This window comes from Pygocentrus nattereri, chromosome 24 (genome assembly GCF_015220715.1).
Source record: "Pygocentrus nattereri isolate fPygNat1 chromosome 24, fPygNat1.pri, whole genome shotgun sequence".
Lineage (NCBI taxonomy): Eukaryota > Metazoa > Chordata > Actinopteri > Characiformes > Serrasalmidae > Pygocentrus > Pygocentrus nattereri.
In genome coordinates this window covers 20,058,109-20,082,400 of record NC_051234.1, presented here as the reverse complement: position 1 = coordinate 20,082,400, position 24,292 = coordinate 20,058,109, and the positions used below count along the sequence as shown (strand labels likewise).

The window sequence follows — 24,292 nt, the reverse complement described above, 5'->3', positions numbered from 1 at the left end:
TTGGGCAAATTTGCAATCTGTCTGCAACAACATAACATGCTGCAGTAAACACCACAGGAAGCTTTATGTAGATTTCAGTGTCAAAGATGGATTTATCAAGTGTTTAAGATGAAATGATAAGAGCAAAAGAAGACTGGATGTTAATTATTAATAGCAGTGGCTGCTATTACATGTCAAATCAGTTCCCGTTACCGTGTGGCTGGAAGCTGATGGTATTTTTTGTTAACTTTGACCTACATTATCAGCTCTAAACACGTTTTTGAGCAGTCTCACATTGGCTATTGAGCAAGGGAGGGCACGTGGAGTAAGCAGCAGTAAAAATATTCAGTTCAGAGGCTTCAGAGTGCAGTCACTGAGCTTTTGTTCAGGAGGAGGGGTGAAGTTCAATTCCTTCTGTAAGATGTCTCGATTTCTGCTTCGCTTTATTCCTTTGATTTCTAATGGAACTGCAGCAAAATTGGTATTCTCTAAGAAGAGATTTATACTGATCCGACCACTTTGCACAACAACAGGTAAGAATGTGTTTTGTGTTTTTTTCTGTATTAGCTATAGACCAGTCAATGTGTCATTTTAGTGTTTCCTGCTCTAACATCCTTGCTTTATCTTAATGAAAGGCTGATTAGTTGAATCAAGTTATAGAACAAGAAACATTCAAATATGTAAATTACAAGTAATGAAGGATCAGGATTGGAAATTGGTCTGAACTACTGAGGTCAATACAGTGGCAGCGCCTTGACTAAATTATATGAGGATTAAAGGAATAGTTCAGTGGGGGGAAAAGGTTGCACAAATTACCTCTTGGCTCAAATATAGTCAGCCAAAACATGTTTGGCATCCCAAGTTTGGACAAATGGTGAAAAATGCAAGCAACATTCAGGTTTGAATGCTAATATCTTCCTGCAAAAACTTCAACTAGAAACTATATTGTGTTCAACAAACTGACTTCTCTAAAGCTACACTATGTAGGTTGAGCTGATATAGAGACCTCTCTGGTGGAAATGTGTAATTGCAAGTTTTTTCTCCCGACTTAAAAATGCTACTTTTTCCATTTGAATTAAAAACCTTACGCAGCTTAGTGGATGCTCAGCAAAAACATGTTTGCTGTCTTAATTTTGTTTCTTTAGGCCCAAACCCATTTCTTATTTTTTACCTCTACCGCTTGTTTTCGAGTATCATGGAACTGAGTTACAAGGGTTAGTGGTTGAAATCTTTCCCTATGAAATGGGACCACCCAACGAAAAGGAACACTGCAGTGCTGTGTATGAAGTTGAAGTCAGTTTTTCACCAGCTTCTTGATCAAACTTTCCCGTTTCACCTTAAATAGTGCAGCAGTTCTGATGTGTGAAGCGCTATTTAAGAATTCAAATTTAAGGAAGTTTTGCAACACATGGAATAGAATAGACTAGAATAGAATAGAATAGAATAGAATAGAATAGAATTCAACTTTATTGTCATTGCGTATGTCGCAGGTACAAAGCAACGAAATGCAGTTTGCATCCATCCAGAAGTGCTTAGCAGAAATATAAATATGTATGTTACAGTGTATAGTACAGTAAGTATAGTATGTACAGGTTAAAAATATGAGGGGGTATAGACATGAAGGGGGTTATACAGGTTATAAACAAGAATGTACATGTTATAAATACGAAGGGGTATAAAGTTCTATGAACTATGAATAAATATGAAGGGGTATAATGTACTATGAACTATGAATTATGAACAAATATCAGCATACTACTAGAAATTTTTAATGCTTGTTATGAAGAATAGGACCATAATACATTGAAGCAACATTAAACTAAGACAATACAATGGTTATCATAATTTTTCTTTGGTCACTTGCACAGACATCTTGCTGTTTTTTTCATAACACTCTCTCTGAAAAAACAATCTGTTTGGAGGGCCATGCAGACCAAACACTTCACCCTACCTCTATATCTCAATAAAAATCAACACACCCTACCCCTAGGCGTGAGCGCGCAAAACGGAAGGATAAAGGCTGTGTGGTGGGGCAAGGCATGAAATGGGATTGGGCCTTTGTTTTATACTGAAGCTACTATCCTTATATAGCTTACATGTACAAACAGAAAGCCTAAATCACCACATACTTGCTTCACATTGTGTTAATTTATTTAGTAATCTAAAATACAGACTTAACTATGTGGTATCTGACTGTCCAAGCACAGACAATTTTTGGGGACAACGGCTAAAGGGAAAAAAGGCCTACACGAATGTGAATTAAAACAATCCAAAGTATTTTGCATCACTCGTATGAAAACAGATCTATTCTGTGTCAGAGAAAAATAAAGGTAGTCTTGAGTTTTTCACAAGGCAACCAAAAAAAATTATTACTATCCAACCAGGGATCTGAATCTCAATCTGTAACATACTTGGCTATGTTACTGACTGTACTAATTCCTATGAAGCAATGATTAATACCTCTGAGCTCTACACAGCCATGCACAAGTCCCTGTTTTTGGCAACAAAACCTTGTTTAGGAAGTTGTCATCACCAAATTTCACATTCACTTTCTGCAGTGTCATGTCCTCTTAAAGAGATTGTCAGTGTTTTATTGGAGGTGGGAGTCTTACCACTGTGGTGATGCGTGCATCCATTACAGTTTGGAGTTGATCTGAAGGTGAAATCTCCACTGGCAGTCAGCACGGCACCTGAAGGGGGTGCAAAAGAACGATGACCCCATAGCTCAGGGGTGTCCAGTCTCATCTGAAAAGGGCCGATGTGGCCGCAGATTTTCACACAGCGAAGCAGGAGCATTCATGAATGTTTAAATACTGAGACTGACTGATTAAATGAGTGAAATCAGGTGTGCTCTTCTTGTTGGGAATGAAAACCTGCACCCACACTGGCCCTTTGTGGATAGTATTAGACACCCCTGCCTTAGTTCAATTCCCAGGGTGAAACTGAAACAGTGAGGATCATATAAAATATAGTTGTTATACAATTTGCATACTGTGAAAAAAAATTCTGTGAAACAAGAGAAACATCACAGATCATGTAAAGTTTAAGGCTAGTCAATTATTTCATACTTTGGATTAATAATTCATCTAAAATCATTACAATTCATATGGCAAACTATCTTTTTGTCTAATGCTTTATTTGCAGTTTCTGTTAATAAACTGCTACCTATGAAACTGAGATTTCGTTAAGAAACACTGTCTAATTTATTCAAACACTGAAATGCAGTCTATTTCCTAATTAGCCATGGCGATTTTGCAGTTTTCCTTGATTCTGAATAACAACAGTAATTTTTGTATGCTATCCTTCTAACCAATGCTGTGCTTTAAATCCTGCAGGTTCATTAACCAAACACATGGCCAGGGCCAGCCGGCAGGCCCAAAGTTTTATTACACACTTCTATGACCTGGAATAGCTCAGCCAGTTTGCGTAATAAGCCTTAATATGTAATAAGCCTGGGATTTTGAGGGTTAATCAATGCTTTTTTTGTTTGTTTTCACAGATCTTTTATCATTAACCAGACATGATGAGTCTATAGACTGGCAGAAGAAACTCACTCCAGAGCAGTATGTGGTCACCAGAGAGAAAGGCACAGAAGTGGTGTGTGCAAATGTTAAAGTTTAGTAGTAACATGAACCACTCATAGTAGACACTGGATAATTCAAAGAAGCTACTGAATAATTCTTAGCAGTTACTGAATAAGTCATAGTAGATACTGAATAATATGTAGTAATTACTAAATAATTCCTAGTAATGATTGATCATCAATGATTCATCACAGAACAATTCATTGTAGATAATAATTTTTACTAGTTGCTGAATAATGTATTATGGATACTGAATAATTCATAATAGTTAGTAAATAATTCATAGTATTTACTGAAGAATTCATAGATACCAAAAAATCATCATAGATAGTGAATAATTCATAGTAGTTAGTAATAATTCATAGTATTTACTGAAAAATTCATAGATGCCAAAACATTCATCATAGATAGTGAATAATTCATAGTAGTTAGTAAATAATTCATAGTATTTACTGAAAAATTCATAGATGCCAAAAAATTCATCATAGATAGTGAATAATTCATAGTAGTTAGTAATAATTCATAGTATTTACTGAAAAATTCATAGATGCCAAAAAATTCATCATAGATAGTGAATAATTCATAGTAGTTAGTAATAATTCATAGTATTTACTGAAAAATTCATAGATGCCAAAAAATTCATCATAGATAGTGAATAATTCATAGTAGTTAGTAATAATTCATAGTATTTACTGAAAAATTCATAGATGCCAAAAAATTAATCATAGATAGCAAATAATTCATAGTAGTTAGTAAATAATTCATAGATGCCAAAACATTAATCATAGATAGTGAATAATTCATAGTAGTTAGTAATAATTCATAGTATTTACTGAAACATTCATAGATACCAAAAAATTCATCATAGATAGCGAATAATTCATAGTAGTTAGTAAAAAATTCATAGTATTTATTGAAAAATTCATAGATGCCAAAACATTAATCATAGATAGTGAATAATTCATAGTAGGTCATAAAAAAAATTCATCTTGGTTGCTGAAGAATTTACAGTTGTGAAATAATTATTAAATAATAGTTATTTGGCATTTACTGAGTCCCCTTTCCAAGTGGCTGTATGATCAATAATCAGCATGTCAATATCCAGTCATGATTCATAATTCTGTCAAATCTTTTCCTATCATACAGCCGTTCAGTGGAATATACTTAAACCACAGTGAAGTGGGGATGTATCATTGTGTTTGCTGTGACGCACCGCTCTTCCGGTAAAAGCCTTATGGAGCTCTGTGTGGTTATGCTTAATTTTTAAAAAGATAATAATCTTTCACTGTAATGATTAAAGTGCTGTGAGATCACTTTTTCCGTCTCTACAAAAATTCTGAATATTTCCAATAGATCAGAATCAAAATACGACTCTGGAACCGGCTGGCCCTCATTTTTCGAGGCTCATAGGACGTGGGAGAGAGACGAGAGTCACTCTAGCATTGTGCGCCGTCCTGATAACTCACTCGGAAGCATAGGAACAGAAGTTCTCTGCAAGCAAGTGAGTGCATTAAAACAATACTCCAGTGTTTTTCAACCAAATCTCTATCTGATGTATCTGTATCATATGATTAATTAACATGGACAGTAATTTAGAAAAGAAGAGAGAACCAGGTGACTTTAAATATACTTATAATAGAAGCCAAAGGGCAGTTGCTGAATTAAATTGGGAAATATGCATTTTGATACAACATTTTAATGAATGTTTCAGTCAAAAGTATTTATAAATTAAGCTATAATTTGTCCTGTCATTGATGGGACCTGTTCCAGAGGGAAGAACTGCCATGGATACCAAAAGTAACAGGAACTACCTGTTTACTATGTGGTTACAGTAAAACTTTACAGATCTTCATAAGAACAGCTTGGGCGAAGTATATTCTCCCTGGGTCATCCCAACACCTGGGCTGTTAAAATGAAGTGGCTGCAGTTTTGAGTTACTGTTATGCAGTCGTGTATTTATAGCCATAGATTTTATATATGTGTGTGTGTGTGTGTGTGTGTATGCGTGTATATATATATATATATATATATATATATATATATATATATATATACACACACACAGTACTGTGCAAACGTCTCACATCTATTTATCTGTGCAGTATGTGTTTATTTGCTGTGAATATTTAAATAAACAAAATCTATAAAATATTTATTAATAATGATTTTATATACATTATATATATATATATATATATATATATATATATATATATATATATATATATATATATATATAAAATAATGATTTTATGGATGTTAGTGTGTTTGTTTAACCATTGTTTAACCCAGTATTATATGTAGTTAAAAAGCAGCTCCTGGTTTGACCAATCAGTGCTTCAGTAAATTGTGCTCATGATGTAATTGATGATATTAACAAGTCTCTGTGGTGGCTGTGAAGGTGTCAAGGAAAAATACGGACCCAAGAAATTCTTGTTACTTTTGTTTCTATGTTTATTTGAGTTATGAATATGACTTTATTCTAATGTATATTGTGATAAACTCACTGCTGAGGTCAATTGTTTAAAATTAGCTTAGATGCCTATGTCATGATTGGCTCCTGTTGTGTTTACTTCCCAGTCCTGTCCATGCACTTTGTTTTGGTTTTCAGTCCTGTCCTCTTGTTTCGTGACTCAAGCCCTGATTGTCTCCACCTGTTTTCGCCTGTCCCTCGTTTACCCTCATGTATTTAAGCCCTATGTTTTCCCCTGTCTGGTTGCAGGTCTTTGTTTGAATTGTTGTTAGGATGTATGTTTGTTGCATGTTTGTTGGATGTTTTGTTATTCCGGCCTCTGTCTTATACTTCAGTCTGTATTTATTTTGTCATGTCTCTCCCACGATCTCTCCATGTTGGTAATATGAACCTGGACTGTCATGACCACGACCCTGGATTTGCCCTCAATAAAAGTCGCTTATCTCAGCACGTGCATACGCCTCCTCGCTCCGCGTTACAGCCTAAAACTTTCGCACAGTACTGTATGTATGTATATATATATATATATATATATATATATATATATATATATACTTTTTTGCATTATTGGAATAGCTGCTGTAGCTGTTCTTTATATTGTGACAAATCATGATGAAAGGACCAACATACATGCTTCAAAATCACTGAGAATTAAACCTGTTTATGTTAACTTGCATTTAAAGTTAAGAAAATGTTTTGCTTTCTCCTGTAAAATTAAGATTCATGTTTTCTTTGGACAGCAACATTTAAACTATGAGCCTAGTGCCTCCCAAGACTCATATACATATGGCTGAAAATTCTTATATGTCATACTAATTCAGGTTCTTATCAATTAAAATAAAACATGTTTGTTTTGGCAGTGTGATGCCCATCTTGGTCATGTATTTGATGATGGACCTGAACCAACTGGCAAGAGATTCTGCATAAACAGTGTTGCTCTGAACTTCAAACCCAGAGAAAACTAACACATACATCTGACACAATCCCACAAAGACGTTTCCCTGGAGGGGATATAAATATACATCCAGGCTGTGAGCTCTCAGAAGCTTGGAAAATCTTCTGTGTCACTGTTTATCTAAATGTACTGGGTGTCGTCTTTTATGCTGATATCCAAAAAAAAAAAAAGAGCAAGCTTGTTTCATTTTCTGTATTATGTACTGTGCTTTCTCTTTCTATATTCTCTGTACTGTTAGTGCATTGATAAACAATGCTGCTTCAAATATGTGCTTGTACAGTTATTTGTGCAGACACAATTTAATAAAGCATTTAACTCTGAGAATTGATGAAATGTAAGTGGGAATATAGTCGGAGCTGGCACTGATGAGTGTGTACATCATTTCCACATGAATAAAAAATATTTCATCAATAAAAGTGTCTTTCGGTTTATGTTTGACAATAATTAATCTGCGTAAAAACACAATAACCTGTATTTATTTTTGCATATTATGTTTTATTATTTATTTATTTGTATTTCTTGTCCATCTTGTTTTATTTGTTTTATTTTTATTTTTTTATTCATTTATTCGTAGTTCCTTTTAGTTCCCTAGTTAGCTTTAGTTTTTTTAGTCATCATTATTATAGTTACTATTATTTTCAATACATTTTTTTGACTTTTTCTATGCTTTTAAATGTTGTCGCTATATACGTAAAAAAATACTTCTTCTCATTGTTATTATTATAACAATTTATTTTATGCATGTGGAAATGAGTTAGATCACTTTTTTCAGTCTGTAGTGTGTGTGTGTGTGTGTGTGTGTGTGTGTGTGTGTGTGTGTGTGTGTATGAAATTGGGGGGGCGCTGGGACTCCTTTCTTGTCTTGTTCCAGTAAAGGGATGTTAATGATAAACTAAGTGGGGGTTACAATCTGCATGTTGTGTGTCAACTCTGAGTTTGAGAAAGACTCCAACTGATAACTAGCAGACATACTAGGACAGAACTGTGAGAGGAACATATTCAGAACAGACTAAAACAGAGAAAAGGGCCCAATTACCAGCTTATCGTGAATGAAAAAGTGAAGAGAGTGGACTTACATTCAGTTATGATGCGGATCTGTGTGTGCGTTTTGCTGCTGGTGTTGCTGGGGCTGAGCATGTTTGATCCTGTGGATGGAAGAAGGACGCGATTCAAGCCAAAGCCGAAAGACAAAACAAAAGAAAAGTCTGTAGAAGAGATCATACCAGCTAAAGACATTGACATCCATCAGGTATTTTTTATCAGCATGTATTTATCAATAAATTCAGCCAATCATAATGAATAACAGCTGAATATCCAAACAAAATATCATATATTAAAAATAGGTTACAATATTTATATTTTGGAACTCAATGACACATAAATGAACACAGAATAATGTATTTCATTTCCACAGGGGGAGTGACTACCTATAAAAAATCACAGCCTTTACTCTGTTGTTTTCTATTCTAGATGAGTGGGAAGTGGTACCTGCTTACTGTGGCATCGAGATGTCAGCACCTTCTGGAAAAGGGATTTAAGGTGGAAGGCACTACAATTACCTTAACACCACCTGCCTCCACTAACTCACCCCTGAAAGTGAGCACATTTACAAAACTGTGAGTACCTGTAGTGACCACTAGAGGGAGATGCTGATTTGTATAGACTGTGCTTTGCAACTGCTGCTCTGATGAGTTTTGTGGTTTGCTCATTTTTCTTCAGTATTCAAAGTTAATATTTCCCTCAAGTGTAGGCTTTAAAGGAATAGCTTGACAAACAAATGTAGTCTTCCCCATAGTCCATCAACCAAGATATGTTTGGTGTCAAAAGTTTTCCTTTTATCTACAAAAACGACAAAGGTAGTCAGGAATTAGGCTTAAATAAGGTAACCTAACATTTTTAGCAAAATAGTCCTTGTAGAAGCAGTCTGCAGGCCTAGGTGCTTGGTTTTATACACCTGTTGCCATGGAAGTGATTGGAACACCTGAATTCAATGATTTGGATGGGTGACTGAATACTTTTGGCAGTATTAGTGTATATCAAATTTGTAATGCATACTTTTGTTCCATTAACATAAAACTGATGGCAAACTCCAAATCTGTTCTTTTTTTTTACTGACATTGTTATCAGATCATAACAATAGTCTATTTGGATTATACACTCTATCTTTACACATTAACAGCCGTTTGTGAGTTTAGAGCCTTCAGCATGTGGTGGTAGAGTGAGGGCAGACTGAGGGAGGGGGAAGAACTCTGAGAACTTAGGTTGGAGTTCTGGGCAGCTTCTGCCTGTAGTTAGAAGACCAGATCCCCCTCATAGCTGTAGTAGGACCGATGTAGGACTGAGGAACAGGGAGAAGATGGGGTGGCAGAGGGTATTGCATACACTTTGTCATGTGAATGGAAGGTAAGAGTGTGAATTTATAGGGTGTTAGAAGAAGGAGGGGTTTCAGCCATCTTTGAACAACAAAGTTCAACTGAAAGCAAACATTTCAGTGAGACTACTGTGCTGAGATTGGTTCAAAAAATGTCTGGTCAGCTATGGTTCTATTGTCCTACATACTACATGGCCAAATTATGTAGACATCCCTTCTAACTAGTGTGTTTTGCTATTTAAGCTACACCCATTGCTAACAGGTGTATGAAATCAAGCACAAAGCCATTTACCTGTTCTCCCTAGAGAAACACTGGCATATTGAAGAGCTCAGGAACTTTTAAAGAGTTTAGTTTGTCAAATTTTTCATCAAATTTCTCCCCTGTGAGAGCTGCCCCAGTCAATTGTAAGTGCTATTATTGTCAAGTGGAAATGTCCCCAGGTAAAAGCTAAACTTGGCCGTCCATGTGATATAAATGAAAACCAGACTCATCGAACCAGGCAACCTTTGTCCATTGCTCCAAGGTCCAGTTCCGACACTTGTTTGCACTTTCAACAGGGGTTAGCATAGGCAACTCTGAGCGGTCTGCAGCTACACAGCCCCCTACACAGCGTGTAATATGACACATTCCTTCTCTTCCTAACCATCATTAAATATCAGAATGCTTGCACATGCAAGGAATTTATAAACATTACTGTGACTCATGCCACGGTAGCCCCTCTGTCAGTTCAGACTAGACAGGACAGCCTTTGTTGCCCTTATGTGTTGTTGAGTCTTAGGCTCCCAACATCGTGTCACTGGTATCTGGTTAGTCCCTCTTCGGACAACTGCTGATAGGTGCTTGCCACTAGTGACCAGGAGCACCCCACAAGCCTTACCATTTTGGAGATGCTCTGACACTGTCATCTATCCACTGCAATTGGGCTATTGTCAAAATCGCACAGGTCTTCTCGTCTGCCCATTTCTCCTGCATCCAATACATTGACTATGAGAACCAACTGGTTGCTTTTCATCTAAGATATTCCAGAGCTTGAGAAGCACAGTTGTTAGTTTGTTTAACCCCATTGCAGAAAAGTATAATATTATGTTATAATCCAATACATGGTTTGGCGAATCAGTACGTCATTAGATTAAATCAGGTGCTTCTGACATAATTAAACAAATCTATGCAATGGCTAGAGGCATCCATGAGGAATCTGGAACCAAACTTTGTTCTTCAAACGAGCTCACAAGATATCAGTTGCCTTTATTTTACTCTTATTATGCTGATTTAGGTATTCTAATTATATATGCTGATTTTTGTATGCATGTAGGATATAAGAAACAATAATGCATGTTTGTGGCATTAGGCCTACGTCTGGGCAGGCTGAAACATGACAAAACACTTAAACAAATAAATTCCTCTTCCTTTAATCTTTCCATATTTGCACTGGCTTAACTTCAGCATACAAACGTTGTCAGTATCGACAGTGATCAACACTGTCTATTCATATGGCTAACAAACACTTGTATTATATACTCATACATAGTTCCATCCATCCATCCATTTTCCAAGCCGCTTCTCCGTCAGGGTCGCGGGGGGTAGCTGGAGCCTATCCCAGCAGTCTTCGGGCGGAAGGCAGGATACACCCTGGACAGGTCGCCAGTCCATCGCAGGGCTCATACATAGTTCTTCATGCAATTCTTGTTTGTTTTATTAATTTGGCAACAAGTTACCTAACATACTTTAACTGCTCCGAAAAATTACTACATGCTGTAAAATCTAAATCTCAAATCAGCACACATGCTCTGTTCACCTGTCAGTAACCATTGCCAGTTTATGAGCTGTTTGGTCATGATTTCCTTATATAATCTTTGTAGAGGAATGACTTCTTCAGCAAACCCTGCAACCCAGAAAACATGGAAAAGTCAGAACGCTGAATAATAACTCTGCACAGTTTGTTTTAATGCTCAAAAAGTTCTTAGATTTAAATGTCTTGGATTTAAATGTCTAAAAGGCAAACGATTTCTTTTCATAACCTTTTCCAGCAAAAAAGGAAAAAGATTACAAAAAAAGCTAACTGTGTTTACATTAGATATACAGACAGATCACAAAGGAAAAATCGGATGAGATGAGTGGAGAAAGGAGAAACGAGGGTAGATGCTTCTAGGCAGGTGTACTGCATGATACAACAGAGCACTTGAAGGCCCTATGGAAAACTGAAATTTTCTTATTTTTAAAAATAAAACAGTAGTATGTAAACAAATTGTTTCAAAACATACGGATCACCCCATCAGTCCATACATTCCATATATAGAGTCTAAGGTATCTTAGGCTTAAGGCTTATGCATCATTATCATTTCCAGCTTTTCAGTAAACAGATACTGTTCTTAAGGGACTCACCCCCCCCCCCCCCCATTTCCCCCTAAATTTATAATCACAATCAGAACCACTTTGTTTCACCAATTATGTTACAAATCTAAGGAATGTGTCTTGGTGTGTGCACACAGGTATGACATGTAAATTACTGAATAGATCAGGCAAGCAAACAGATTATCTAAGAGGTATTTAACTAAAGCACATAATAAAAAAATAGAATAAAAATAAGAAAGAGCCCAGGAGAGCATATGCGTGTGTACAGATTTGTGAACATCTGTACACTTGTATATGCAGGACTGAGGAGGCATATAATAATTATTATGTGCAGGATATAAAAATTAACATTTGCACAGCTGTACAAATGAGCAGTATTCTACAGAGGAGTTATACTGTAATACCATAAGGGTGGTTTGTTGGTTGCAGTTTAAAGTGCTATACTGTTAAATGCTCTAAACTTAAAATGGAAACATCATCAGATTAAAAAGTCACATTTTCAGTCACTCCTGAGTTTTGCTGTATGTAAAGATGTATTTAATTGAGACCCCACTGCATCATATTGAATTGACTTAAGTTTGTGAACCCCTAATGTTTACTACTGTGTTGTGAAGTATGTGTAACCATAAAAATCTCTTATCCTCCTGCTTTCAGTAATTATCAGTGTTGGGAAATCCAGCAACATTACGAGACCACCAAGATTAGCAGCCGTTTCCTCCTGAAAGGTCAGTAACCTGTTCAGATCCACATGTCCACTACAGAACTTCTGGCAGATATATTTATTTTCTTAGGCCATGTGACAACACTTGATTATTATTTTTTAAGCATAAAAATTCCTGTTGTAAGTGGCTGAATGGCACAGAAGGGCTGTATCTGATACAAACTATGAAGAGAAAGATCTATTATGTGCCAGTGTAGCCAAATAGCCATATTTTTTTATTACTTTCATGCCTCTTGAATGGAATCAATTCTTCCATCTAGCTGTAGAATGTTTCCTGTGCCACAAGCTGCCATACAACCTCAAAGCATTATAGATCCACCCCCATGTGTAACACTTAGCAAGGTGTTCCTGACATCAAATGCTGCTCTTTTTTTCTCCAAACATACCTTAGGTGATTGTGGCCATAGAGTTCCATTTTAACCTTTTTATCCAAAATACCTCTGGCTTATCTAGATGATTTTTTGTATACATCAGATATTGACTTTTGTAGTGAGGTCTGTGTTATTATGTTTTTGCACTTAAAACGTGTTTAGACGAAATATTTAGTCATGAATGAATTTTTATATAGTTAGTTGTAGTTAGCTGATAAAAAGGACAGTGTGTGTAGATAAGGAGGTGTACTTCATGAAGTGGCTGAAAAGATTTCAAAGCCTACATGGGAAAAATAGATCATCTTATCATTGATCTGTAGACCTGTTTAAACAGGCCAATGATAATCAGCAATGTGATGACTGTATCAGCAGTCATCGCTTCTGAATCAATCAACAACTTACACTGAGGAAAAGAACTCCTAGGGTCTTATATGGCATGGGCCATAGTACACTCAAAAATCAGGAACATGTATTTCCACACAGTAAAGTAGTTTTCTTTCAAAGTAAAGTAATTTTATTTATCTAACGTTATTTACAAAATTTGTCTAAACGTAATCTACTATCACATTTCCAACTCAACTCATTAAATTCTTTTACACTTTTGTATTGGTTTTATTAGTGTTATGTACCTTATGTGGGTCCAACCTATCTTACTAGAGTTGGTTTACAGGTGGTTACAAGCAGAGCCACTATACAAGGACTTTGTTAAATAAATGTAAAATTCAACTGTGGATGGAACAATAGTGAAACATTTCAGTGCAATTTCTTTGTGTTTCATGGGAATGGAATTCTCCTTAGATTAGCAGGAATAGTTTCATTTATTGAAATGGGAATGCTTCAGTTACATTTAGATGTGATTTCAGCGGGTTCAGTTAGGTTTAGCTGGAAATAGAATGTGCATATGATAGACAATGTGTAACTGGGGACATATCATTTGGCTCTGCATGGTTGGTCAAATGCATGTCCAGAAATTGAAGATGCACGAGTTCAACTTGAAGTCAACACACTGCCCGTTGAACAAACCACATATGTGTGTGCGCTACAGATACATGCATACGTCAGCATTTAGAACTTTTTTGTGCCAGTTGTCATATATGGTGTGCGCACACACACACACACACACACACATTTTGGGACTTTTTCAGACCAGTTGCCATATAAGCAGTTTTTGAAAAATGGGCATCAAGTTCTCCATGCCAAAGACAAGAGAGTACATCCATACTTTTAAAACGAAAGATAGCCCACAGCATGAATGACTTGGGTGACCACAGACTGTTGAACAATGCAATTTTGTATAAAGCAAGAATGGATAAAAATTGACTTGCAAAACTGAAACAATAAGTGTTCTTCATTCCCAAACAATAAAAAAAGTGTACAACAAAGGAAAGGTGATGTAACAAAGTAGTAAACCCACCTCTGTCATCATGTTGTTGATTGTGTTGCAGGCATTAAATTCTACATTTGCTTACATTTACAAAATGCAATTAACTCAGTCAGTGAAAGCTGAAAAGTTGGAAATCTGTTCATTACACCTGTGTCAGTCATACCTTTGTCAATAAAGGTTCAAGAGAATTAACAAATAACAGATTCATGTTTTTATTGCATTTTACTAAATTTCCCAACTTTTCTGGAAATGGGGTTTGTATTTCAGTACAATTTGCAGTTTAACACAGACTTCAGTAAACATTTTTTAATTCCTTTATGCTGTTGGAGTTCACAAGTCCACAAATAACATTTCTGACATCTCCATTTGTAATCTGTCCTGTAGGTAACATGCCAGTGATGAATACTGAGATTACTGTCATAGACACAGATTACAGCTCCTATGCCATCCTGGTTTACAAGAGAATGAAGAAAATCACCATGAAGCTCTATGGTATGTAGCCTGTCTGAAATATGTATTGATTTTTATCATTGCATTCAACTTTACAGCTTATTAATACAGAATTGAACATATTGTGTATTGCATTCATTGTAAATAACAGAGTGTAAAAGCTGTGTGACTAATCAGTCCATTTAACTTGATCATATAATCCCATTAATGAGAAATCTAACAAGTAACCAGACAGAGGAAAACAGAACTTTGGATTTCAAAGGAACCCAAAAAATTTACCCAGTTAAAAGCTCACACAGATAGCAGGCCTCGTATATTAAAATTTAACTAAACATTCTTTATATTAAAGGCCGATCTACACAGGTTCCTGACGCCATTGTGGATAAATTTGAGGAACTTGCGAAAAAACATAACTTGGGGTTGGATGTCATTTTCCAGTTTCCTGATTATGGTAAGGCTCATATAACAAAATTATCATAAACAATTATCATAAAATAAAAGTCCTATAATAAAAAAAAGTTAACTTTACTACTAACTATGTTTTTTCTTTTCAATTGTTCACTTTTCAGGGTTTTGTCAATCAGCAGATAAAGAGTATACTCTCGGTAAGAAAGATATTTTCCTTGTACTTCCACTCACAGGCCACTTTAGAAACACCTACTCTGTACATCTGCAAACTGTCCACTTTTTTGGAAACTCCAGTCTTGTACTTGTACCAACTGGCTACTTTATTAGAAACACCAACCGTGCTTCATGATGTAGGAGTTGCAGACTGTAGTCTATCTGTTGCTGCATAGCCCCTCTACCGTATTCATCATTGGTCAAAGTCAGACTGCTTCTGTCCAGATATTTGGGTGGTGGATCAGTCTAAGCACAGCAGTGACACTGACAGGGTACTATGTGTGGTGCAAGTATGAATGTATAGGACACAGTGGTGTTGCTGGGTTTTTACAAGGCAGTGCTACTGCTAGGTTGAGAGTGGATCACTCTCTACAAATATCCAGCCAAGTTCAGCTCTGTGGTCAGAAACTGGCTATTGATGAAGAGCTAAGGATGGCATACACAACCTGGGCATACACACAACAGGTTCTTACTGCACGGTGGAGGGGTTTCTAATGAAGTAGGCAGGGAGTGTAAATGCCAAGCCTGCTTGAAAAGAACCCAAAGTTCAGTTATTGACCTGTGAAATTCCATTACTTCTAAATGTTTTTTACAACACTGTCCTTGTGTTTTGTATGATTATTCAATCTGATTGAAGAGTTACTGATTAGCGAACTTTGGATCCAAACAAAGAAAGCTAAACAAAGCCAAATAAAGTTCTCCTGACACTGTCATGTGGTTTTCCATCTTACAAACCTGCCTGATTGATGTTGTGCAACCTCAGGGTAAACTAACTGGGTTTTTGGAGTAAGGGTGGACAGTATGGCAAAATATAACATCCTATTGTAACATAACATCCATATTAAAACCATAAAAGCCATTTTTTACAATGTCCGATGTATGTCTGAATTATTCTGAGATTTAATACACCACTAAAAAACACAAATACAATGATCTTTTTTGCAAAATTAGTTGTTCAAACCTCTCCATGGATCACCACCTTATCGTGGTGGAGGGGTTTGTGTGCTTGAATGATCCTAGGAGCTATGTTGTCTGGAGCAAAAGCTCCTGGTAGGGTCTCCTATGGCAAACTGGTCCTGGGTGACAGGCCAGACAAAGTGTGATCCATAATCACCCCTATGAAAACAAAAAAGCAGGACTTGTGTACCCTGCCCGGATCAGGGTTACCGGGGCCCCACCCTGGAGCCAGGCCTGGGCGAGGGGCTCGCCAGCGAGCGTCTTTTGGCCGGGCATTTACTCATGGTGCCCGGCCAGGCCCAGCCCGAAGGAGCTACATGAGTCCCCCCTCCCTTCGACCCACCACTGATGGGAGGGGCAGTAGTAGGGGTTCGGTGCATTGTGGATCCGGCAGTGTCCGAAGGCGTGGGCCTTGGCGTTCTGATCCTCGGTTGCTGAAACTGGCTTTTGGAACTTGGAACGTTACCACACTGGCGGGGAAGGAGCCTGAGTTGGTGCGCGAGGTTGAGAGATACCGGCTAGATATAGTCGGGCTCATCTCAACACACAGCTTGGGCTCTGGGTCCAATCTCCTTGAGAGGGGCTGGACTTTATTCTTTTCTGGAGTTGCCCATGGTGAGAGGCGGTGGGCAGGTGTGGGCTTTTTCATAGCCCCTCGACTCGGCGCCTGTATGTTGGGGTTTTCCCCGGTAGACGAGAGGGTAGCTTCCCTATGCCTTCGGGTTGGGGAACGGGTCCTGACTGTTGTCTGTGCTTATGCACCGAACAGCAGTTCAGAGTACCCAGCCTTCTTAGAGTCCTTGGGAAGGGTGCTTGAAAGTGCTCCTCCTGGAGACTCGATTGTCCTACTGGGGGACTTCAACGCTCACGTGGGCAACGACAGTAAGACCTGGAGGGGTGTGATTGGGAGGAATGGCCTCTCTGATCTGAACCCGAGTGGTGTTAGGTTTTTGGACTTCTGTGCAAACCACAGTTTGTCCTCCAAATGTCCTCCAAATCCGAGGCCATGGTTCTCAAGCGGGAAAGTGTGGAGAGCCCTCTCTGGGTCGGGGATGAACTCTTGCCTCAAGTGGAGGAGTTCAAGTATCTCGGGGTCTTGTTCACGAGTGATGGTAGGAGCTTGTAGGGAGCAGGAGACTGACAGGCGGATTGGTGCTGGGTCAGCAGTGATGCGGGCTCTTTACTGGTCTGTTGTGGTAAAGAAAGAGCTGAGCCAAAAGGCAAGGCTCTCAATTTACTGGTCGATCTACGTTCCCACCCTCACCTATGATCATGAGCTTTGGGTAATGACCGAAAAGAACGAGATCGCGAATACAAGCGGCCGAAATGAGTTTCCTCCGCAGGGTGTCTGGACTCTCCCTTAGAGATAGGGTGAGAAGTTCGGTCATCCGGGAGGGACTTGGAGTAGCCGCTGCTTCTCCACGTCGAGAGGAGCCAGCTTGGTGGTTCGGGCATCTTGTTAGGATGCTTCCTGGACACCTCCCTTGGGAGGTGTCACAGGCAAGTCCACCCAGGAGGAGACCCCGGGAAAAACCCAGGACACGCTGGCATGACTATATCGCCCAGCTGGCCTGGGAGCGCCTTGGAATCCCCCCCAGGGAGCTAGTGGAAGTGGCTGGGGAAAGGGAGGTCTGGGCCTCATTGCTTAGGATGCTGCCCCCGCGACCCGAACCCCAGAGAAGCGGAACCCATCCGTGAAGTGAAACACCACATACACTCTAGGGGGCAGTGAGCACACTTGCCCGGAGCAGTGGGCAGCCCAATCCGCAGTGCCCAGGGAGCAGTTGGGGGTTAGGTGTCTTGCTCAAGGACACCTCAGTCATGTCACTGGGGATCGAACCAGCGACCTTCCAGTCACGAGGCTGGTTCCCTAACCTCCAGCCCACGACTGCCCCCAGTTGTTGTGTACAGGCTTTCTATGATTAAAAGTGACCATACCCATAACAGCGTGTTGTGACAAAATATGTCATAATTAAGATAATATATTGTCACTCTGCCCTGCGATGGACTGGCGACCTGTCCAGGGTGTATCCTGCCTTCCGCCCGAAGACTGCTGGGATAGGCTCCAGCACCCCTCCGCGACCCTGATGGAGAAGCGGCTTAGAAAATGGATGGATGGATGGATGGATATTGTCACACTGCAGTAAAAACTTTGTATGTGCTGTTATAAGACAGCCTGACATTTTGCCCACTTTTTGTTCTCTGTGCTTTTGGTATTAATTAACATGCTCTCATATGTAGTTTGAAATCTTGATCAACACAGTGAGGAAATAGTGGAGAGATGCATCAGCTTGTCTTTGTCTAGTTAACTCTGCCTAAGGTTAGCATGCTGTCTGTAACAGCCCACATATTTTGATATTATGAAAACTTATCCATGTTAATAAGTGAATTCTCTTACCTTTGTCTGTTCCAGTTATGACCTGAGATACGACCAAATCCCTGTGTTTCCGGACTTCATCTGTGCATTTGTTGGAAAACAACTCTGCAGCCCTCAAGAAGGGATAAACAGCATATCAGTTAATGGAAAAAATAAATTAGATCAAAGTTGTTGTTTTTTTTTTTTTGCACATTCAAATACATGAGATTATATTTGCCATAATATTGTGACTGACCCCACTTACAAATCTGATACATAAATACAGTTATATGCAAAAGTTTGAGTGCCTCTAGCTAAATTCCATGTTTTAGTTGATTTTCTAAGTGAAAATAAGTTACTCTACAGTACAAGAACTGTTTATTTGCTGAATTTAACATGGGGGTATAAACTACAAGTAACTACAAATAAGGGTAAATGTTTTGTTTTTAGTTTCAAGTCAAATTACAGTATCATTGTCAACACATGCTTGACCATGTTCACCACTGTATTTTATTAGTGATTATTAAGAAATTTGAGCTTAGAAGTCTGTAAAAGCCTAAATCTTTATTGGAAACACACTCCTCTCAGTCAAAATACTACAAAGTAATGAGTAAAAGTCAGAGACCACCTAATAGGAGAGCAGTTGGCTCTCCATTTTAAAATAAGCAAGATCTTCTCAGTAATGAAGAACATGTTATAAAATACTAAAAGTGCACAGCAATTTAAATGTCCAGGAAGAAATGTCCAAGCAAAGTTGCCAGTATAACCAGCCAAACAGTTTGCCCTCAGCTACTGTCTGAAGCTGGATTCTAAGACATAGACCTAATACTCAAAATGATGTACACAAATGTTACATATATGGAAATCTAAAAAATCTGCTGCTTTGTGTGTGTGTGTGTGTGTATGAGTGTGACACAGTAAGTTTGAGATGCCCTTGTTGCTGTGTGGATGAATATGTATGTGTTAAAGTGAGAATGCCTTATTTGTTGCTTTGGCTCAGAAAGTTCTGATGCTTTAGCTACTGGCCTTAAATCGAACTCTCATGCTTGTTTTCCTATTCCTGAAGTGTAGGTGTATGTGTGTGTAGAGTGTGAAATCAAGGTGAACTAGACATCTGCAGTTGCTCAGATGGAGCACATACATCCTCAACCTCCAAAGGGTGTGTGAAGCGTCAGTGCACTCATCCATCACATACACATTCAAACTGAGCCTTGCTAAATGCAACTGAGTCCTCTCACCACCTTTTATTGATTTAATTCCTAGTCTAGGTATCCAAGTAATGGAAATAATATTTCTGAGAAATGAATTATAAAAGAGAATCCACTTTTTTGAGGAAGGAGAAAGTTAAAGGAAAATAAGTGCAGAAGCAGGAGCTTCCAAAACTAGAGTTAAAAAAATGATTAAAAGCTAGAGAACTCCCAACAACCACCTGCAGCACCTGCGGAATCACCAAAGCTCTCCCCATCAGATAAACAGCATTTAAAGTTTCATCTTAGAGAGAGAGGAGAAAAATAAGCTCTACTCTTGCTTCAAATCTAAAAAATCTAAATCTAAAATTTCTGTCCATCCTTCCACTATGAGAAGACAACTCAACACTACGACTCTCAAAGGATGTGTAGCTGTCAGGAAGCCCTTACTGAGAAAACAAAGAAGCTGCTGCTGTTCTCAGGGCAATGGATGGTCCAAGCTAGAGTCCAGACCTCAACATCGCTGAATGTATTTGGGGTCATTTGGATCGTGAGAAGCGAAACCTGCTTTTTTCCCCATGCTGAAATATGAATAAAGGGAAACTACATGAAGGGTGCTCTCTGGCTTTTGCACAGTACTGAAGGCTTGTCTTAAGTTTTTTAAGTGTCTTCCGCTTCACAACTGGAACCTTGGAGCCTCTATGTTAAATAAAGCAAGCTGTCCATTGCAAAAAAGACATATGACAATATATTGGTTCTCCATATACAGTGCTGTATGGAACTTTGTGAACCTTTTGTCGTTTTATGATTTTCTACATAAATGTTACCTAAAATATGATCAGGACTTCATTTAAACTCATGAAAATAGATAAAGAGAAGCCAGTTAAACAAATAACAGAGAACATATCGCTGTTGTCAGAGGAAAACCTTGCCCATCTCCAAAATGGCAACTTTACAGGAAAAGGAAAAAACCTACTCTACTTTTAATGTAAGTCAATGGAACCAGACTTTTTTGTGTCATTTTGGGCCGTTTCTTTTGGTCCATTCATCATGAAATTTACATAAAATAAAGAGCTACAGGTATTTTCAAAATATGTCAAAAACTGAAAAACGAAAATGGACAAAAATGGAGATACTAAGTTTTGTTCTGACGTTAGCGATATAGTTTTTCATTCATTTACTGAAATAATCTAACACTAAGTGTCTTTGTTGGCAAATGTATGTGAACCACTGTAGGAACTGTCCTTATTAGGAATCTTTGACCCATTCCTCTCCACAGAACTGCTTCAGTTCTGTTATGCTGGTAGACGTTCTTGCATGAATGGCACAATTTATGTTCTGCCTCAACATTTCTATCAGATTAAGGACTAAGGCTTTGACTATGATGGAAAGTTCACCTGGTCCACTAGAAGCAAAACAGCCCAAAACCGTGATGTTGGTACCACTGATGATCTGTTGTCCTCCTGCATGGTTCCATATGTCTGAAAAGCTACACATGTGTAAGTTGTGCAGCAACTTGGGACTAGGGATTGTTGAGGGTGGAGTGTGAGTGAGAGGGATGAGTTAAAGCACAAACCAGGGAGGATAAAAGACTCACCTGCATCCCCACATTTAGCCTCCTCACTTCCACAAACAGAAGACTTTTCCACTCGTACGGCTGATTCACAGTCATGCTGAGGTTTGTGGCCTTCCTGCTGTGTGTAACAGCAGCCTGCGCGGACTTCATGCCCAAGATTGGCTTCAAGCTGTATGAGGTAAAGCTCAGATTCATTACATATATTACATAGACATATAGGAACAGATGGAATGAAGTACAAATACTCACTAGCCACACTATGAGGCACACCTACTTCGTATCTACACTCATTGTCCATTTTATCAGGTCCACTCACCATAGAGGTGGTCTTTGTAGTTCCCCAAATTAATTATTTTTTTCTGTCTCAGATAAAAGGGAAGTGGTACCTAATTGGCTTTGCCATGGATGGTGGTTTGTCGATCATAAAGACAGCATGAAGATGGGACTGGCCCTTCTGGAGCCAACGAGTGATGGAGACCTGGACGTGACCTACACTAAGCTAGAGCAGAGTTTCTTTTACATTTACAGCACTTTCAGCAGGTTTGGATTAATCCAAAGCCTAGATTTAAAAGTATTTTTAATGATGGATCACCTTTAATGATGTAGTTTAGTGAAGAAACTTAAAGGAACAGTCCAGCATGTTTCAACTCAATCTGACATATCTGTAGCACATGGTAAATTACCACATACAGTAATTTCATGACATTTCCCTGTATTCTTAAAACACACTTATAATAGAAGCTAACTGGCAAATGCTGAGTTTAAGTTGAAACACCGGAATATTCAACATGCATGTCAACCTTAAATATTCCTACATCATAATGTGTTTGTAGAAACGGCAAACTTGAATGACTGAAATCAGTGCATTTGACATTTACATGGTTTTTTAATCCCCAGAGATGATGGCTCCTGCAATACCATGACCCACCTCGCTAAAAAGACTCCTGGAAAGTTTTTTTTCCAGAGCAAGCATAAGCAAACTTTTGAATTAACAGTGATTTTTTTTTCACACTACAGTATACTGTAAGAATATCACAAAATATAGAAACACAAAACAAGCAGATTGTAGAAAAAAAAAAGTTATAATATGAAAACAACAGTCTGTTACTACAAATCATTCCAGCAAGTTTCCCTGTCCTTCCCAGTAAAACTCCTTGTCTACAAGGGCTCTCATTCCTCGATTTCCATGACCCTTTTCCTCCCTCTCTTTGTTCCTTAGAATTAAACAGGCTGGTTTTTTTACTTTTCTTTTCAAGACTTATGTATGTAAATGAGATCTGTTCTGATTGGCTGACCTGTACCGTGCCTCATACAAAAGCAGCCCAGGTGGGAATTCCTTATAACTTCAGCATGACTGGGTGAATATGTGTGAATGCCTTTGTTTATGTTACATCACAAAAAACAACAAATTCAAACTGAGCTGTTGCTGCTTAGTTACTTTTCAACAATGTTTAAATACTTCTGTTTTTAAAAAGTGAGGGAAAACAATCCATGGTATGGGCCATTTAAAATTCTTTCAAAATAGAAGCACTGAATTCTACTTGAGTCGCTACATTAATGTCTATTATGGTCTGCAGTAATCTATTATATGATTCTTCACTCTCTTTCCAAAAAGAACACATTCGTAGAATGAATACCAATTCATTTATAGTAGTTATGGAATAATGTTTACTGATCACTTTCTAAACTAAGATTCCTAAGCCATAAATCAGCCTGCAGTTGGGTTTATTTTTTTCCAATCTTGAAAACCTGCAAAATGCACATTTCATTATTACTTATGTTGGCTGTAAAAGAATGTTTTTTTATTCTCTCTCCGGATGGGGGAATGATAATGATATGCGCATGGTTGATGTCAAACCTGATGAGTTTGTCCTTGTCCACACTATCAAGACCAAAGGTGAGGGTGAAGTGCTCAACCATCTGTATGGTAAGCCTTCTCAGACATGATTTCTAACCTGATTATCCAACTGATCCCATGAACTGTTTTGTCTGGGGATGAGCTTTAAACTGGTCTATTTTGCAGGTGGCTTTTCGCAGGCCACACCAAAGACCTGAGCCCAGACCTGAAGAAAAGGTTCCAGGAGTTCTCTCTGGAAACTGGACTCAAGCATGAGAACATCATCCTGCCACCAAACGGTAACATTTCACACATCGGCACATTTGCTGATCTATTCTGATTACGCTGGCAGGGTATATTTTTCAAAATATGTGTCCTTAGTAATATATTTTCATGTTTGACAGGCATATAATTGACCTACTACATATGCAAATAATATACACATATATTTCTGATATAACTGACATTTATATCTTAATATATGTTTAAATATCAAAAAGGCACAGTCAAGCATATTTGGCACATTTCAAAACAACATATATTGCACATATATTTTAATAGGAGTAAATATATGCACAATATATGCCCTTATCCATATAATACACCATACAATTATTACATTTACAGTTTATCCCTTACCCCAAATGTAGTGGATCAGCCAAACCAATGTTCAGATAGCTCCAGTCATAGCACTGGATCTATGAGGCTAATGCAGCTAACAAGTAACGGAAGCCTATACCCCACCAACGAGCATGATGCATGCCTAAATCATCACACCTAGTGATGTAAAGTTGTTAAATAACCTCAGAGATGCAGCGCATGGCACACTGTTATCTACAAAAATGGACAAAATTATGTTAGCTAGCATAACTATAAACTGTAGAAGCTCAAACACTGAATGTTGTCCATGTTCACAGATAAGTGTCATAGTGTCAGAAACCACATAAGCAAGTCCATCTGAGATTGCTTAACAACTCTATGCAGTCTGAAGCAAATCTGTGATGATTAGGCAGGCAGTTGGTACCATATTAATATGTAGCATAAAAGCTTCCATTCCTTGTTAACTTAGCTACATCAGCTCCAGTTTAAAGCCTCATAGCTTCAGTGCTAAAACTCA

The 24,292-nt window shown here is 38.1% G+C and overlaps 2 protein-coding genes and 1 pseudogene across 2 annotated transcripts; all 3 read left to right on the top strand.

Moving 5' to 3' along the window:
- The first annotated feature begins 316 nt into the window (after window positions 1-316).
- On the top strand, window positions 317-7,312 carry msrb2 (methionine sulfoxide reductase B2). Its single transcript, XM_017718175.2, has 5 exons — window positions 317-512; window positions 3,479-3,576; window positions 4,710-4,786; window positions 4,917-5,064; window positions 6,897-7,312. The coding sequence occupies exons 1-5, from the start codon at window positions 401-403 to the stop codon at window positions 6,999-7,001; spliced, it is 540 nt and encodes a 179-aa protein (XP_017573664.1). The 5' UTR covers window positions 317-400; the 3' UTR covers window positions 7,002-7,312.
- Window positions 7,313-7,911: 599 nt separating this feature from the next.
- c8g (complement component 8, gamma polypeptide) lies at window positions 7,912-18,818 on the top strand. The gene is made up of 7 exons (XM_017716220.2): window positions 7,912-8,240; window positions 8,462-8,607; window positions 12,370-12,440; window positions 14,576-14,683; window positions 14,991-15,092; window positions 15,211-15,246; window positions 18,633-18,818. Exons 1-7 carry the CDS (start codon window positions 8,076-8,078, stop codon window positions 18,641-18,643), a joined length of 639 nt encoding a protein of 212 aa, XP_017571709.1. The 5' UTR covers window positions 7,912-8,075; the 3' UTR covers window positions 18,644-18,818.
- Window positions 18,819-21,432: 2,614 nt separating this feature from the next.
- On the top strand, window positions 21,433-23,515 carry LOC108438261 (annotated as a pseudogene).
- Window positions 23,516-24,292: the final 777 nt, after the last annotated feature.